The following is a 19,117-nucleotide window of genomic DNA, read 5'->3' on the forward strand; positions in this document are numbered from 1 at the left end:
CCTTACTTACACACTACCTCAGTGCCCACCTAAGGGTGTAAGCCCCTTGTATCTAGCTTAGGGTGTAAGCCCCAGTACCTTGCTTAGGGTGGAAGCACCAGTACCTAGCTTAGGGTGGAAGCACCAGTACCTAGCTTAGGGTGGAAGCACCAGTACCTAGCTTAGGGTGGAAGCACCTGTACCTAGCTTAGGGTGGAAGCACCTGTACCTAGCTTAGGGTGGAAGCACCAGTACCTAGCTTAGGGTGGAAGCACCAGTACCTAGCTTAGGGTGGAAGCACCAGTACCTAGCTTAGGGTGGAAGCACCTGTACCTAGCTTAGGGTGGAAGCACCTGTACCTAGCTTAGGGTGGAAGCACCTGTACCTAGCTTAGGGTGGAAGCACCTGTACCTAGCTTAGGGTGGAAGCACCTGTACCTAGCTTAGGGTGGAAGCACCTGTACCTAGCTTAGGGTGGAAGCACCTGTACCTAGCTTAGGGTGGAAGCACCTGTACCTAGCTTAGGGTGTATGACTGTCATTAATTTTGTTATGAAACATAACCTGTGTCTTCCTTCTTTGTGTAGTGTTGGATGAGGCGACCAGCGCTCTCAGTGAGGATGCCGAGGGCGAGCTGTACAGAGTCTGCAGGCAGATGGCCATGACATTGGTTAGTGTGGGACATAGACGTAGTCTTCAGGAGGTAAGTACCGGACAACAACTCTCCCAATATGTACCCCACACATCTATGGGCTTATTATTGATGTGAACGTTATTGTTAAGGTGCCACATCCAGCAGATTGAATCTCTACATTAAACTGACAGTCAAGTCCAAAATAAACTTGATTTAAATAGGGCATGTGATTTTAAACAACTTTACAATGTACTTTTGTTACAGAAGCATTAGTTATTTTGTTGTGAAGAAACTTATTTCCCAGCAGCAATGCCTGAACCAGCCAAGCCAGCGCCTAAGAAGGGCTCCAAGAAAACTGTAACAAGTATCATTTCATAAAGGGTTAACTCTGTTCAGTTTTGAGAAAACTATTTTCTGAGGCAGGTTTCCTAGCATATTGTGTACTGTAATTAAGTTTGTGATAAGCATTCACTGCTAGGTGATAAGAAGGACTCAATTGTTTTCTTGTGTGTACTTGTTATCTGCGGTGGCCTGTCCAAGGGCTTTGTCTAAATGTGTGATGGGGGATTTTATGCTTCCCCCCCTGGGAGTGCCCTGTGTGCATGTAACCTAAATAAAAAGCAGGCTGGGCATCCCAGTCCTCAGTTCTTGGTTGTCCCTCAATCGCAGCGTTGACTCGTTTTGTGGGCAGAAGGGTATCCTAGCTGTACTACAGCTAAGGGGGATTATTCTACATTTGCGAGACTCATATAGAATACTATGGAGAGCAGTTTCTCCCCTCTTCAGCAATAGGAATCCAGGCTACTAAGCGGTCCATCTCTCAGTGAGACTAAGGGTAACCGTAACATTTGGCGGCAGCGGTGGGATTTTTCCTGGATTTCCTAGGAGAGGTACAGAACGGATGGAGAGCGCTTACGAAAAATTGAAGCGTACAACCCTAAAGGATTTACTTGAAAGCAGAGGGGGGTACGCCAGCAACCGGCCGAGGAGAGAGCTGATCGCAGAATTGACCGAACTGGATCAGAGCTTCACAATGGCGGAAACACCGACCACGATTAGTGACGAAAAAACCAGGATTGTTCGGGAGAGGCTCTCACTGTACGGGCCGAACCCCTCCATGGAATTGGTACAGCAGTTGATGGCGGAAGCGGACAAGGATATACGAGAGACTCGAGCCCACAAACTCAACCTAGCGAACGCACACCGCAATGCTGAAGCCCCGCAGGTAATCATCCCTGTCGAAAATGCTGGGAGGCCCAAGATACCCTATGCGGCATTTCGACCCTTCCTAGAGAGCGAGACAGGGATTGATGAATATTTGGCGGACTTCGAAAGGCAATGTGCCCTGCACCAGATTCCCAACAGGGAGTGGCCCACGATATTGTCTGGGAAACTATCCGGGCGAGCCCTGGAAGCCTTTCGTACTCTGGGTGCTGAGGAAGTGACACAGTATGAGCTAGTTAAGGAGACACTGTTGCGACGGTACGCAGTAACTCCAGACGCGTATCGCCGACAGTTTCGGGGCACGAAAAAGAAGCCTAACGATACCCATATGGAATGGGCGCACCGAATGCGGAGAGCGGCAAATCACTGGATGAGCGGAAGTAAAGCGGTGACTGGTGAGGAAATTTTACAATTGTTTCTCTTAGAACATTTTTATAATGGCATGGAACAGCAAGGGAAGGAATGGCTGCGAGACAGGCGACCTTCTACCTTAGAAGAAGCAGCCAAATTGGCCGATGAACATTATGACTCCCGTCTTCACGAACCCAGAGAGGTTTACCGTGCACCCCCTCGTGCTGAATTCCGAGCCCCGGTGCCCGCAGGGCCCGCCCGAAACTCAGGACCACCCAATAACAGCTCTGAGCGTCCCAGACCGACTTGCCACCGATGCAAGCAACCAGGGCATTTCATGGCTAGCTGCCCCCTTAATACGCACCAGACACCCAGGAATTACAATTACCCCTCTGGGGCATATCGTCCGGCCCGGACCCTCTGTGTTAACCAAGAGGCCCCTATGGAGGAATATTTGGGGCCGCTTCACGAGGCGGACCCTGTATATGCTGCCTCAGATAACCGCCAGCACCATCGGCAGAAGGTATGGCTCGAGGGGCGATCTACCGAGGGATTGAGAGACACAGGGGCTACTATCACGCTGGTACAGAGTCATTTGGTGCCGGAGCACAAGCGATCTGGACAGACTGTGGCCGTTAGAGTGGCGGGGGGGGATGTGTACAAAATTCCAACAGCTAAAGTGCATCTTGATTGGGGAGCGGGAAAGGGGGCTGTGAACGTGGGCATAATGGATAATTTACCTGCCGAAGTACTACTGGGCAATGATTTGGGCCCCATGACTTCTGCCTATGCTCCAGTATGCAACAACGAGGCGGACCCAGTGACTACACGGGCCCAAGCCCGGACGGAGCGAGAACTCTCACCAGTGCGGGAGACACAGGTAAGACCTACCCCGACCTTGCCTGACATGTTAGGCCCCATACCCTGGGACACCCCAGATGCTTTCGAGACAGAGTCTAAGACTGACCCGACCTTACAAAAGTACCGGGAACGAGCAGAGACCGGAGGGGGCGGGGCAGATAATGAAACATTCTTATGGGAAAAAGGGAAACTATACCGCTGGACAGAGAAAAGGGGACAGCGTAGGCGACAGCTGGTAGTGCCCCACAAATACCGTCAAGAAATCCTCAAGATAGGCCACGACATCCCCTTAGCAGGCCACCTAGCTGTAACCCGTACCCTACACCGCATTACTCACACGTTCTTTTGGCCAGGGGTACACGCTGACGTTAGAACTTACTGTAACACCTGCGATGTGTGTCAACGAGTAGGAAGGCGAGGCGATCACCCTAAAGCCCATCTAGTAAATATGCCCATTGTAGAGGAACCCTTCAGCCGGGTTGCTATTGACCTAGTGGGACCACTGGCTACCCCTAGTCCCTCCGGTAAGCGCTACATTCTTACCGTAGTGGACTACGCTACCAGGTACCCAGAGGCTGTCGCCCTATCCAACATACAAGCGGATACGGTAGCGAATGCACTAGTACAGGTGTTCTCCCGGGTAGGATTTCCAAAAGAAATCCTATCCGACCGAGGCACCCAATTTACGGCTGAATTGACCCAACAACTCTGGCAGGTTTGCAAAATTAAGTCCCTCCTGAGCTCCCCATACCACCCCCAGACGAACGGGCTGTGTGAGAGGTTCAATGGGACCCTCAAGCAAATGCTCAAGACGTTCACTCAGGAATACCGAGACTGGGAACGCTTCCTGCCGCACCTCCTTTTTGCTTATCGGGAGGTGCCCCAGGAAACGACAGGGTTCTCTCCCTTCGAGTTGCTCTACGGAAGAAAGGTACGGGGACCCCTAAACCTGATCCGGGAGCACTGGGAGGGAGAGATGGAGACTGACGGTGTCCCCATTGTGCCATACGTGCTGGAACTCAGGGACCGAATGGAGCAATTAGCCAAATCCGTGCGGGCTAATCTCCAGTCGGCCCAGAGAAGACAGAAAGTATGGTACGATCGGGGGGCCCGAAAGAGAATCTTTACCATAGGACAAAAGGTGTTAGTACTTAAGCCGGTGAAGACAGACAAATTGCAGGCGTCCTGGCAGGGCCCCTACCAGATCGTAGAGAAAAGGGGAGACACCACTTATGTGATAGCTAGCTGCCACGACAACAATCTTAGAAAGACATTCCATGTAAACATGCTCAAGGAATATTTTGAGCGACCAGAGAACGTGACGGCCGTATGTTGTTCCCCTCAGGAAGGCCCCGACAGTCTACCCATTCCAGACCTATTAGAAAAGAGTCTCCCCACAGGTATAGTGGCTCAGGTTCAGATAGGAGACCGACTTAGCCCCACTGAAAGGGAGCAGCTCAACCAACTCCTACAGTCCAAACACCTCACCTTCTCCCCGAAGCCAGGGTACACTACTTTAACCACCCACCAGGTAGATACTCCGGGACAAGCTCCCTTGCGCCAGGCTCCGTACCGAATCCCCGAAGCAGTTAGGATAGGAATGAAGAAGGAGATCGATGAGATGCTCCAACTCAGGGTAATTGAGCCCTCCGATAGTCCCTGGGCCTCCCCAGTTGTCTTGGTGCCCAAGAAAGATGGGACCACCCGGTTCTGCGTAGACTATCGGAGGCTCAATGAAAAGACCGTGACGGACGCTTACCCTATGCCCAGGGTAGACGAGCTACTCGATCGTATAGCCAGGGGAAATTACCTGACCACTATTGACCTCTGCAAAGGTTACTGGCAGATTCCCCTGGCCCCGGAGGCTATCCCCAAGTCGGCATTCGTCACCCCATTCGGCTTATATCAGTTTAGGGTAATGCCGTTTGGGATGAAGAATGCCCCAGCTACATTCCAGCGCTTGGTGGATAGGCTCCTGGATGGCTTCCAGAGTTTTGCTTGCGCCTACCTGGACGACATAGCGATCCACAGTGAGTCATGGGAGGACCACTTAGCTCACATAGGAATGGTTCTGGATCAGATCCGGGCTGCTGGCCTGACTCTGAAGCCAGAAAAATGCCACTTTGGGATGGCCGAGGTACAGTACCTGGGTCACCGGGTGGGGTGTGGAAAGCAGCGACCAGAGCCGGCCAAGATAGAAGCTGTCGCCAATTGGCCCACCCCCATCACTAAGACTCAGGTCCTAGCCTTCCTGGGCACGGCAGGGTACTATAGACGGTTCGTACCAGACTACAGCACACTTGCCAAACCCCTGACTGACTTGACCAAGAAGAACTTACCTCGACAGGTCCTGTGGTCTCCCCACTGTGAAACGGCTTTCCAGGCTCTCAAAAATGCTCTAATTAACGCTCCTGTCTTGGCGGCTCCAGCCCTTAACAAACGTTTTATCGTCCATACAGATGCTTCCATGTTCGGGCTGGGAGCCGTCCTCAGCCAAGTAGGCGAAGATGGAGGGGAGCATCCAGTTGCCTACATCAGCCGGAAGCTCCTGCCCCGCGAAGTCAGCTATGCAGCGGTCGAAAAGGAGTGTTTGGCTTTGGTGTGGGCATTAAAGAAATTGACTCCCTATTTATATGGGCAGGAGTTCACTCTGGTCACCGACCATAACCCGTTGGTGTGGCTGAACCGGGTCTCTGGAGATAATGGCAGGCTATTACGTTGGAGTTTATCGTTGCAACCCTTCAATTTCACCATTACTTACAGACCTGGGAAACAGAATGGCAACGCCGACGGGTTGTCCAGACAAACCGACCTCAGCCCCGCATAACCAACGGTCTGGACAGCCTTAGTCTGCCCCGAAAAGGGGTCAGACCGTGTCTGCCAGAGTGTTCCACAGAAAGGGAGCACTGTTACAGAAGCATTAGTTATTTTGTTGTGAAGAAACTTATTTCCCAGCAGCAATGCCTGAACCAGCCAAGCCAGCGCCTAAGAAGGGCTCCAAGAAAACTGTAACAAGTATCATTTCATAAAGGGTTAACTCTGTTCAGTTTTGAGAAAACTATTTTCTGAGGCAGGTTTCCTAGCATATTGTGTACTGTAATTAAGTTTGTGATAAGCATTCACTGCTAGGTGATAAGAAGGACTCAATTGTTTTCTTGTGTGTACTTGTTATCTGCGGTGGCCTGTCCAAGGGCTTTGTCTAAATGTGTGATGGGGGATTTTATGCTTCCCCCCCTGGGAGTGCCCTGTGTGCATGTAACCTAAATAAAAAGCAGGCTGGGCATCCCAGTCCTCAGTTCTTGGTTGTCCCTCAATCGCAGCGTTGACTCGTTTTGTGGGCAGAAGGGTATCCTAGCTGTACTACAGCTAAGGGGGATTATTCTACATTTGCGAGACTCATATAGAATACTATGGAGAGCAGTTTCTCCCCTCTTCAGCAATAGGAATCCAGGCTACTAAGCGGTCCATCTCTCAGTGAGACTAAGGGTAACCGTAACAACTTTTATCCCCAATGTTGCTTTGTTCTCTTGGTATTCTTAGTTGAAAGCTAAACTTAGCTATGCTCATATGTTAATTTCTTAGCCATTGAAGGCCGCCTCTTATGTGCATGCATTTGGACAGTTTTTCAAAACTAGAGGGCATTCGTTCATGTGTGTCATATAGATAATATTGAGCTCACGCACGTGAAGTTACCTAGGAATCGGCACTGATTGGCTAAAATGCAAGTCTGATAAAAGAAGTGAAATAAGGGGACAGTTTGCAGATGCTTAGATACAAGGTAATCAGAGATAAAAAGTATATTATAACTGGTTATGCAAAACTAAGGAATACATTATAAAGGAATTATCTATCTTCTTAAACAATAAAAATTCTGGTGTTGACTGTCCCTTTAACAGTTTTAATGATAACCCAGTAGCCTATATTCAGAGATCAAAGAGAGGGTGCCATACACAGGAGAAAAGGGTGGTATATTGCCTGCCCAGCCCCGAGTAGTTGCTCTCACAAGAAGCAAAGAATGAGGGTGCCAGCCATGCACAGAGATAAGGGTAGTTTGTCCGGGTGTCAGATATACACAGGAGAGATAAGGGTAGTTTGTCCGGGTGTCAGATATACACAGGGGAGATAAGGGTAGTTTGTCCGGGTGTCAGATATACACAGGGGAGATAAGGGTAGTTTGTCCGGATGTCAGATATACACAGGAGAGATAAGGGTAGTTTGTCCGGGTGTCAGATATACACAGGAGAGATAAGGGTAGTTTGTCCGGGGGTCAGATATACACAGGGGAGATAAGGGTAGTTTGTCCGGGTGTCAGATATACACAGGGGAGATAAGGGTAGTTTGTTCTAGTGTCAGATATACACAGGGGAGATAAGGATAGTTTGTTCTAGTGTCAGATATACACAGGGGAGATAAGGATAGTTTGTTCTAGTGTCAGATATACACAGGGGAGATAAGGGTAGTTTGTCCGGATGTCAGATATACACAGGAGAGATAAGGGTAGTTTGTCCGGGTGTCAGATATACACAGGGGAGATAAGGGTAGTTTGTCCGGATGTCAGATATACACAGGAGAGATAAGGGTAGTTTGTCGGGGTGTCAGATATACACAGGAGAGATAAGGGTAGTTTGTCCGGGTGTCAGATATACACAGGGGAGATAAGGGTAGTATGTCCTAGTGTCAGATATACACAGGGGAGATAAGGGTAGTTTGTCGGGGTGTCAGATATACACAGGGGAGATAAGGGTAGTTTGTCGGGGTGTCAGATATACACAGGAGAGATAAGGGTAGTTTGTCCGGGTGTCAGATATACACAGGGGAGATAAGGGTAGTTTGTCCGGGTGTCGGATATACACAGGAGAGATAAGGGTAGTTTGTCCGGGTGTCAGATATACACAGGAGAGATAAGGATAGTTTGTTCTAGTGTCAAATATACACAGGGGAGATAAGGGTAGTTTGTCCGGGTGTCAGATATACACAGGAGAGATAAGGGTAGTTTGTCCGGGTGTCAGATATACACAGGGGAGATAAGGGTAGTATGTCCTAGTGTCAGATATACACAGGGGAGATAAGGGTAGTTTATCCTGGTGTCAGATATACACATGGGAGATAAGGATAGTTTGTCCGAGTGTCAGATATACACATGGGAGATAAGGGTAGTTTGTCCGGGGGTCAGATATACACAGGAGAGATAAGGGTAGTTTGTCTGGGGGTCAGATATACACAGGAGAGATATGGGTAGTTTGTCTGGGTGTCAGATATACACAGGAGAGATAAGGGTAGTTTGTCCGGGTTTCAGATATACACAGGGGAGATAAGGGTAGTTTGTCCGGGTTTCAGATATACACAGGGGAGATAAGGGTAGTTTGTCCGGGTGTCAGATATACACAGGGGAGATAAGGGTAGTTTGTCCGGGGGTCAGATATACACAGGAGAGATAAGGGTAGTTTGTCCGGGGGTCAGATATACACAGGAGAGATATGGGTAGTTTGTCAGGGTGTCAGATATACACAGGGGAGATAAGGGTAGTTTGTCCGGGGGTCAGATATACACAGGAGAGATAAGGGTAGTTTGTCCGGGGGTCAGATATACACAGGAGAGATATGGGTAGTTTGTCTGGGTGTCAGATATACACAGGGGAGATAAGGGTAGTTTGTCCGGGTGTCAGATATACACAGGGGAGATAAGGGTAGTTTGTCCAGGTTTCAGATATACACAGGGGAGATAAGGGTAGTTTGTCCGGGTATGAGATATACACAGGGGAGATAAGGGTAGTTTGTCCTGGTGTCAGATGTACACAGGAGAGATAAGGGTAGTTTGTCCGGGTGTGAGATATACACAGGGGGAATAAGGATAGTTTGTCTGGGTGTCAGATATACATAGGAGAGATATGGGTTGTTTGTCCGGGTGTCAGATATACACAGGGAAGATAAGGGTAGTGTGTCTGGGTGTCAGATATACACAGGAGAGATAAGGGTAGTTTGTCCGGGTGTCAGATATACACAGGAGAGATAAGGGTAGTTTGTCTGGGTGTCAGATATACACAGGAGAGATAAGGGTAGTGTGTCTGGGTGTCAGATATACACAGGAGAGATAAGGGTAGTTTGTCCGAGTGTCAGATATACACAGGAGAGATAAGGGTAGTTTGTCCGGATGTCAAATATACACAGGAGAGATAAGGGTAGTTTGTCCTGGTGTCAGATATACACAGGAGAGATAAGGGTAGTTTGTCCGGGTGTCGGATATACAAAGGGGAGATGAGGGTAGTTTGTCCGGGTGTCAGATATACAGTACACAGGGGAGATAAGGGTAGTTTGTCCTTGTGTCAGATATACACAGGGGAGATAAGGGTAGTTTTTCCGGGTGTGAGATATACACAGGGGAGATAAGGGTAGTTTTTCCGGGTGTGAGATATACACAGGGGAGATAAGGGTAGTTTTTCCAGGTGTGAGATATACACAGGGGAGATGAGGGTAGTTTTTCCGGGTGTGAGATATACACAGGAGAGATAAGGGTAGTATCTCTTGTAAGGTGTATCCAGTCCACGGATCATCCATTACTTGTGGGATATTCTCCTTCCCAACAGGAAGCTGCAAGAGGATCACCCACAGCAGAGCTGTCTATATAGCTCCTCCCCTAACTGCCACCCCCAGTCATTCTCTTGCAGCTCTCGACAAGGGAAGTAACTAGAGAGATGTGGTGACTTAGTGTAGTTTATCTTCAATCAAAAGTTTGTTATTTTAAATGGTACCGGAGTTGTACTGTTTTTACCTCAGGCAGAAATTAGAAGAAGTGTTTTGCCTGAGGTTTTTGATGATCTTAGCAGGTTGTAACTAAGATCCACTGCTGTTCTCACACATAACTGAAGAGATGGGGAAACTTCAGCTGGGGGAACGGCCTGCAGAATTAACTACCTTGAGGTATGTTCAGTATATTTTTTTCTAGAGAGATAAGTCTAGAAAATGCTGACAGTGCCTGATATATTTGAGGTAAGCCTGATTGCAGTGATTTAATAACGACTGGCATCATGCTTGCAGTAAAGGGTAATTTTCATGTTAATTGCTCTGATGGCTTATTATGTTAAACGTTTACATGAGTTATAAGGAACGTTTTTTACTAAGGGTGATAAATCTTTCTTTGGGGCCTAGTTTTCCACATGGCTGTTATTTGACTCCTAGGAGTAGTTTTTAGGCCCTCTGACTTTCAGTGCATGGAGGGAGGGGCCTATTTTAGCGCTCTAATTGCGCAGTAACCTTTACACTCTGAGACATCCAGCTTCCCTGAAGGTGTCCCCTGACATATTGGACCTCTGTAAAGGGTTTTTGTGCCTACAAAAGTCGTTTTATAGGAAGGTAGGAGCCACAGCAGAGCTGTGGCAGTTTGCCTGTGACTGTTATAACGGTTTTACAGTTTTTTTGCTTCGTTTTTGAGCCTGAGGGGTTAATCATCCATTTGCAAGTTGGTGCAATGCTATTTTAGTCTAGTACATACACTGTTAAAATTTCATAGTTAACTGCTTTTTTCACTGTTTTGCAGTTTTTGTGTTTGTTTTTTTTCCCTTAAAGGCACAGTACCGTTTTTTATATTCTGCTTTTTCACATTAATTAAAGTGTTTTCAAAGCTTGCTGGTCTCATTACAAGTCTGTTAAACATGTCTGACATAGAGGAAACTCCTTGTTCATTATGTTTAGAAGCCATTGGGGAATCCCCTCTTAAAATGCACTGATCTTACTATAAGTTATAAAGATCATATTCTGGCTTTAAAAGATTTATCACCAGAGGAAACTGACAAGGGGGAAGTTATGCCGACTAACTCTCCCCACGTGTCAGATGAGACCAGGGATTCTCTTCTCTGGTGGCTATCTCGGGTCCATCTGTCCAAAGGTATGACCTTCCGCAGGCCAGATTGGACAATAGTAACAACAGATGCCAGCCTTCTTGGCTTGGGTGCAGTATGGAACTCCCTGAAGGCTCAGGGCTCGTGGACTCAGGAGGAGGCACTCCTTCCAATAAACATTCTGGAACTAAGAGAGATATTCAATGCTCTTCAGGCTTGGCCTCAGCTTGCTGCGGTCAGGTTCATCAGATTTCAGTCGGACAACATCACGACTGTAGCTTACATCAACCACCAAGGGGGGAAAAAGGAGTTCCCTAGCAATGTTGGAGGTTTCAAAGAGAATTCTATGGGCAGAGGTTCACTCTTGCCATCTATCAGCTATCCATATCCCAGGAGTAGAGAACTGGGAGGCGGATTTCCTAAGTCGACAGACTTTTCATCCGGGGGAGTGGGAACTCCATCCGGAGGTGTTTGCGCAGTTGATTCAACTTTGGGGCAAACCAGAACTGGATCTCATGGCGTCTCGTCAGAACGCCAAGCTTCCTTGTTACGGTTCCAGGTCCAGGGATCCCAAGGCAGCACTGATAGATGCTCTAGCAGCGCCTTGGTCCTTCAACCTGGCTTATGTGTTTTCACCGTTTCCTCTGCTCCCTCGTCTGATTGCCAAGATCAAGCAGGAGAGAGCTTCAGTGATTTTGATAGCACCTGCGTGGCCACGCAGGACTTGGTATACAGATCTGGTGGATATGTCATCCTCTCCACCATGGACTCTGCCGCTGAGACAGGACCTTCTACTTCAGGGTCCTTTCAACCATCCAAATCTAATTTCTCTGCGTCTGACTGCTTGGAGATTGAACGCTTGATCTTATCAAAGCGTGGTTTCTCCGAATCGGTCATTGATACCTTAATACAGGCGCGAAAGCCTGTCACCAGGAAAATCTATCATATGATATGGTGTAAATATCTTCTTTGGTGTGAATCCAAGGGTTACTCATGGAGTAAAGTCAGGATTCCTAGGATATTATCCTTTCTCCAAGAAGGATTGGAGAAGGGTTTGTCAGCTAGTTCCTTAAAGGGACAGATTTCTGCTCTGTCTATTCTTTTGCACAAAAGTCTGGCTGAGGTTCCAGATGTCCAGGCGTTCTGTCAGGCTTTGGTTAGAATCTGTGTTTAAACCTGTTGCTCCGCCCTGGAGTTTAAATTTAGTTCTTCAAGGGGTTCCGTTTGAACCTTTGCATTCCATAGATATTAAGCTCTTATCTTGGAAAGTTCTGTTTTTAGTAGCTATCTCCTCGGCTCGAAGATTTTCGGAGTTATCTGCTTTACAATGTGATTCCCCTTATCTCGTTTTCCATGCAGATAAGGTAGTGTTACGTACCAAACCTGGTTTTCTACCTAAGGTGGTATCTACTAAGAATATCAATCAGGAGATTGTTGTTCCGTCACTGTGTCCTAATCCTTCTTAAAAGAAGGAACGTCTATTACACAATCTTAACGTGGTTCGTGCTTTAAAGTTTTATTGACAAGCTACTAAAGATTTTCGTCAAACATCTGCATTGTTTGTTGTCTACTCTGGACAGAGGAGAGGCCAAAAGGCTTCGGCATCTTCTCTCTCTTTGGCTAAGGAGTATAATACGCTTAGCTTATGAGACTGCTGGCCAGCAGCCTCCTGAAAGAATTACAGCTCATTCTACTAGAGCGGTAGCTTCCACATGGGCTTTTAAGAATGAAGCTTCTGTTGAACAGATTTGTAAGGCGGCGACTTGGTCTTCGCTTCATACTTTTTCTAAATTCTATAAATTTGATACTTTTGCTTCTTTGGAGGCTATTTTTGGGAGAAAGGTCTTACAGGCAGTGGTGCCTTCCGTTTAAGCGCCTGCCTTGTCCCTCCCTTCATCCGTGTCCTATAGCTTTGGTATTGGTATCCCACAAGTAATGGATGATCCGTGGACTGGATACACCTTACAAGAGAAAACAAAATTTATGCTTACCTGATAAATTTATTTCTCTTGTGGTGTATCCAGTCCACGGCCCGCCCTGTCATTTTAAGGCAGGTGTTTTTTATTTATTTTTAAACTACAGTCACCACTGCACCCTGTAGTTTCTCCTTTCTCTTGCTTGTCTTCGGTCGAATGACTGGAGGTGGTAGTTAGGGGAGGAGCTATATAGACAGCTCTGCTGTGGGTGATCCTCTTGCAGCTTCCTGTTGGGAAGGAGAATATCCCACAAGTAATGGATGATCCATAGACTGGATACACCACAAGAGAAATAAATTTATCAGGTAAGCATAAATTATGTTTTTTCCTGGTGTCAGATGTACACAGGAGAGATAAGGGTAGTTTTTCCGGGTGTGAAATATACACAGGGGGAATAAGGGTAGTTTGTCCTGGTTCCAGATTAGGGTAGTTTTTCCTTATGCCAGACTTACACAGGAGAGATGAGAATGTTGTGCTTCCATACCCAACCACTAGGGCCATTTTGATAAGATGCAAGAGGGTCCCAGGCTCATTCAGGGGAGATTGGATTGTGTGTTGCTGTACAGAGCCCACAGGGGGTGCTGCGACTGGATGGAAGAAGAGCTTGTGGACGTGCAACCTCAAAGACTAAACATTGCATTTGGGTACAGTATTTTTCTGGCTAGATGCCGTGTATACTGCTGATGTCGGGTGTGTGAAAATATCATCCACAATTGTTAGTGTTTTATTTTCAGATTGTTCCAGTAATGTTAGTAAGAGAATAACCATAAAGATAGACAATTTTATTCTAGATCATTATTTTCCAGTTTATATCAAAGTATTGCCAAACAGAAAACAACCGTAAAATGCTTAAGGGAATTTCTAGTTGGGAGTTTATTTACCCCTTTATCTAGGTATCCTGATCCTCTAACCCACAGATTTCACAGACATCACTCACAGAACTTGTACTATAACATAATTTTTCGGTATTTAGGTGATGGTTTTTATTTACAAATTCTGATTTAATAACTGTTTCCTGTATGTATATATATATATATATATTGTATATCATTGATCTTTGATTTAATTTGTTTACCTTTTCAGTTTCATGACTGGGAATTGAAACTTGAGGTTGATGGACAGTGGGAACTGAGACGCATAAGAAAGACGGTGATCGAATAACATATGGAAGTTTATGCAATGTAATTGGGGCAACTCTGTGAACTAGGAATGAAGGCATTTAAGGGCTGCCATGTAGTTGTTAAACTCAAGTAAACCAGAATGAAGCTGAGGGTGGGTGTCCTTGGTCAAGTCAAGTAGACCAGTGCTGAAGGCAACTCATGGAAACAAAGGCTGAAGTTGAGAGTGATTGTTTTTAGTTAAATTGATAAAACCAATGCTGAAGACGAGAGTGGGTTGTCATGTAATTGGACAACTCAAGTAAACCAGTGCTGAAGATGAGGGTGTGGTGCTAAGTCCTTGGTTAAATTGATAAAACCAGTGATAATGATGAGAATGGGTTGCAGTGAAATTGGTCAACTCAAGTAAACCAGTGGACCATGGCTTAAGACATGGGTCATGTGCATGTGATTGGTCAACTCAGATAAACAAGGGGTTTCATCTAAAGGGGAGGAGAGTCCACAGCTTCATTCATTACTTTTGGGAAAAAAGAACCTGGCCTCCAGGAGGAGGCAAAGACACCCCAGCTAAAGGCTTAAATACCTCCTTTCATCCCCCAGTCATTCTTTGCCTTTTGTCAAAGGAGGATGGCAGAGAAGTGCTGAAGATTTCGGAGTAGTCTCTTATGGAGGGTAGTACTCTTTGGAATGGGACTGCAGTTGGAGGTATTGGAGGTATATAGGTGCCTGGTTTTTAAGCTAGTCTAGTCCATAATAAAAGCGCAGGACTCTGACGTGTTAGAGGGTACGCCCTCTTTAACAAAGTCTCATTCCTGATGTTTATTGTGAGGAGGTTCTTGTAGATCAGCCTGCTCAACTATGTTCCACATGCCTTGATAAAGTTGCGACATCTAAAAAAAAAGGGATGTCTAGTACTACTGAGCTGTCCACCTCTGAGGGCTCCCTGTCCCGTGAGGTGCGTTCCCTACTTTCATCTCCGAGTGCACATGCAGTGCCCCAGGGTCCAACCATTACTCCTACGGGAGAGATTCGTTGGACATCAGATTTTGCAGATCAACTGCAAACGGCGGTATCAAAAATGATCCATGCCTTACCATGTTCTGCTAAGCGCAAGCATAGGGTGTATAATGGCGGCGCAGCGCAGGGGTTGTCTACGCCTATGGAAATATCAGAGGCGCTATACTAGCGCTGCAGAACCTGTTTAGCTCTGCTTCTTAGCAAAGGGATCAAGCTAAAAAAGGATCAAATAAATAAGGATATTTGAGTTATTTCAGAAAGGTGGTAGACCTGAACTGTGAATTAGTTTCACTACAGAAATTGAATAGTTAAAAGTTTGAGTTAATTTACATTCTTTTGTATTCTGGTTTTTAGTATTGCAATTAGATAACAATTAGATTGTTTGCATAGGTGAGCAATTAGGAGGGACCCCACCCTATCTTTCTGAGGGTATTTAAAGAGATCTGTTTAGCTCTGCTAAACATTTAGCTCTGCTTAGCTAAACTTCAAGCTAAGGTAAGTAACATACCTGTTACCTCTACAAAGCTGCCTCAGAAAGAAGCCCCTCTACCCCAGAGATCAGCAAGGAGAGACAGATGGATCACTGTAGGCTCTGGAAGAATTAGAACAGTAGACCAGAAGCATTGCCCACAACCTCTGCCATTGCAAAACTCCTATGCTGCTCTTGCCGAATATACTTGTGATGAGGAGATTGCTGTTTCTGAGCCCTCTGAAGCTGTAACAGGTAATTTTAAATCTATTGGTACCTGATTCTCCAGGTAACATAACACAGGAAAGAACTGCAGATGTGTTTTTGAGGAACAGACTGTTAGTGGGTGACTCTATTTTGAGGAATGTGTATTTAGGTGAAAGTAAAGGAGAAGCAAGGGAGGTTAGATGTCTTCCAGGAGCTACTGCTCACAGGGATAAGAATCGTGTTTTGAGAATTGTTAAGGCAGCAGGAAAGGGAAGTGAGTTAGATGTGATTGTTCATTTAGGAACAAATGATCTGGCTAGTAATCATGTTGCTGCTGTTCAGAAAGAGTTTTGTGACCTAGGTAATCATTTAGAGAATGTGGCATCAACTCTATCATTTTCTGCTATTTTACCTGTGTATGGCCAGGAAGCAGGAAAGATGGAGCGGATAACATTTAATTCTTGGTTAGATAAGTGGTGCATGGAACGATGATTTGGTTTTATTGGCCATTATAGCTCTGTTTGGAAAGATACTAGGTTATTTAGGAGAGGTGGCTTGCATTTGGATGTTAAAGGAACAGAGTATCTGGGAGAGGAGTTCAAATGCTTTATTAGAAATCATTTAAACTAATAAAGGGGGGTAGCATTAATATATCCACCTGCCCCCCACAGCATGCCAAAACTGTTAGTCCAAGTAACAATTCTAGAAATTCTAGTAGAAAAATTCTTCATGCCATGAGCACAAATGCTCGCAGCTTAGGAAATAAATTACCTGAACTCATTTCATTAATGACTAGGGACAACTTGGATTTAGTCGCTATAACAGAAACATGGTACAATGATTTGCATGACTGGGACATAGTCATACCTGGATACAGGTTATTTAAAAAGAACAGAGTAGGAAAGAAAGGTGGAGGAGTTGCTTTGTATGTAAATGAAAATATTAAGGTTACTGAAATTGTAGGAACAAATGATGAGGTGGAAAGTATTTGGGTGACTTTGGAAATCGGAGATAAAAATGTTTTTAGAATAGGGGTTGTATATAGGCCTCCATTGCAGGATGAAAAAGTGGACAATCTGTTATTAGAAGAAATAACCAAAATGACCATGAAGGGTAAGGTTATAGTACTGGGGGACTTTAATTTGCCAGATATAGACTGGAAGATTCCTTCTGCTAAATCGGCTAGAAGCAGGTATATTCTTGAATCTCTGCTAGGGGAATCACTTGAGCAATTAGTCAAGGAACCAACTCGTAAGGAAGCTATATTAGATCTAATACTTACAAACAGTGATACAGTTTCAGATGTGTCTGTAGGTGAGAACTTAGGATCCAGTGATCATCAATCTGTTTGGTTTAGTATTCATGTTCAGGAACTATCCACCCAGACTAAAACAAAAGTTTTAGACTTTAGGACGGCAGATTTTTCATTAATGGGAGAATACCTAAAAAACTATTTAAAGGGGAAAGCTCTTATTACAGGGGTTCAAAAACAGTGGGAATTTGTGAAAGGTGCCATTTTAGATGCAACCGCACACTGTATTAGACATGTCTGTAAAAGTAAAAGAAAGCGGAAACCAATTTGGTTTTCCAAAGTAGCAGCACATGCTGTTCAGTAGTTTTCCAGGGAACTAGCTGCTCTTTTGTGTTTAATTAAATGTGGAGAAATGACTGACAACCCCAGCACATAAACATCTAAGTAAATCTATAACATCAGACACAAAGGCTGACGGAAGAATAATAAGCCAAGAGCTCTCCCAGGACTGAGCCTTCATACACTTTTTTTATGGGAATCCAGCTGATTGACACCAGTTTGGAATACACTTTGGCTATCGTGTGGATCCTATTACTTCTAAGACTGAGACACTCCCTACTTATGCTCCTGACAAAGTGAATGAGTTAGCCTGACTACTCCTGAATATCTGGCCTGCGCTTATAGCACTTTGACAGTGCATCACCAAATGTGAGTTGAATATTTCAACTTTACACTACTATATGCTCTTACATAGTATGCTATGGTAGTTGCTTTTTAATTTATTTCAAGGAAGAAACAACCACATCACGTTTGCTGCCTTTGAGAGAGAGAGTTAGCCAGCATACTCCTAAATTTCTGGCCTGCCTGTATAGCACTTGATAGTGCTCTCCCAAATGTGAGTGCATTTCCACCACCTTGCATTAACTTTGCCATCTGTTTGAACTTATTACACTATGGACGCCTTCTTTTCATATATTTTTTTTTATAGGTTACCGTAAGAGTGAGCGGCCATCTCACTTTATGAAGAGCTGCCTGCAAACCATTGCTGTATACGCTGTATCTGAGTATTTGATCTTGAGATCATTAAACAACGAAGGAAAGAATTAAGAGGCATGAACTTCTATTTCTGCTATATCCCTCAATAGTGAATTTATTTATTATTGGGACTCTGCATTTGCCCTACTATATCCATCCAGTGTTTGAATTGTGTTAAAATTGTTTTTTGTTTGTTGCAATACCATTTGTTACATAGTACAGTAACTACTTATTTTGGCGCACCTATATACTCATCCTAGTTTTTTGTTGAGCTAATTTTTTATGCAAATTATTCACCTGAATGCAAAGGTTTCAGGATTTTCTGTTTTAGCTCGCAGGGCTCTGTGGCTAAGGTCTTGGTCTATGGACATGACCTCTAAGTTGAGGCTGTTGTCCTTGCCTTTTCAAGGAAAAATTCTGTTCGGTCCAGGATTGGATTCAATCATATCCACGGTTACGGGAGGCAAGGGAGCTTTCCTACTGCAGGATAAGAAGGCGAAGCCTAAGGGATCTAATTTTCTTCCCTTTCACATGGACAAGGCCCAGCGCCAGCAGCCCGCCGCAAAAGCGGATCAGTCCAAGGGAACTTGGAAGTCTGCTCAGTCTTGGAACAAGTCCAAGCAGAACAAGAAGCCCGCCGAGACTAAATCGGCATGAAGGGGTGGCCCCCGACCGGTCTCCGGACCAAGTAGGGGGCAGATTGTCTCTCTTCTCTGAAGCCTGGTTGCAAGATGTTCAGGACCCTTGGGTTCTGGAGGTTGTGGCCCCGGGTTACAGGATAGGGTTCAGGTCACATCCACCCAGGGGCAGATTCCTCCTGTCAAACCTGTCTTCAAGACCGGAAAAGAGAGAGGCCTTTCTAGATTGTGTGAGGGATCTCTCCTCTCTAGGTGTTATCATACCAGTACCCCAAGCAGAAATGGGTCTAGGGTACTATTCAAATCTCTTTGTGGTTTCAAAGAAGGAGGGCACGTTCCTGCCCGATTCTGGACCTAAAGTTTTTAAACAAGTTTCTGGCTGTTCCATCATTCAAAATGAAAACAATCAGATCTATTCTGCCCCTATTTCAAGAGAGACAGTTCATGACGACAATATACTTGAAGGATGCTTACCTTCATGATAACAATTCACAGGGACCACTTCAAGTTCCTAAGATTTGTGT

The 19,117-nt window shown here is 45.5% G+C and overlaps 1 protein-coding gene across 1 annotated transcript in view; it reads left to right on the plus strand.

Annotated features, from left to right (window-relative positions):
- The window catches only part of ABCD4 (ATP binding cassette subfamily D member 4), a 559,835-nt gene extending 545,340 nt beyond the window's left edge, over window positions 1-14,495 (plus strand). Inside the window, exons 11-12 of the mRNA XM_053696972.1 lie at window positions 565-680; window positions 13,941-14,495. Of these exons, the coding sequence (XP_053552947.1) occupies window positions 565-680; window positions 13,941-14,018 (194 nt within the window). The 3' untranslated portion in view covers window positions 14,019-14,495. The remainder of the gene's footprint in view (window positions 1-564; window positions 681-13,940) is intronic.
- The last annotated feature ends 4,622 nt before the right edge of the window (window positions 14,496-19,117 follow it).

This window comes from Bombina bombina, chromosome 1, assembly GCF_027579735.1.
Source record: "Bombina bombina isolate aBomBom1 chromosome 1, aBomBom1.pri, whole genome shotgun sequence".
In the NCBI taxonomy this organism is placed as follows: Eukaryota; Metazoa; Chordata; class Amphibia; order Anura; family Bombinatoridae; genus Bombina; species Bombina bombina.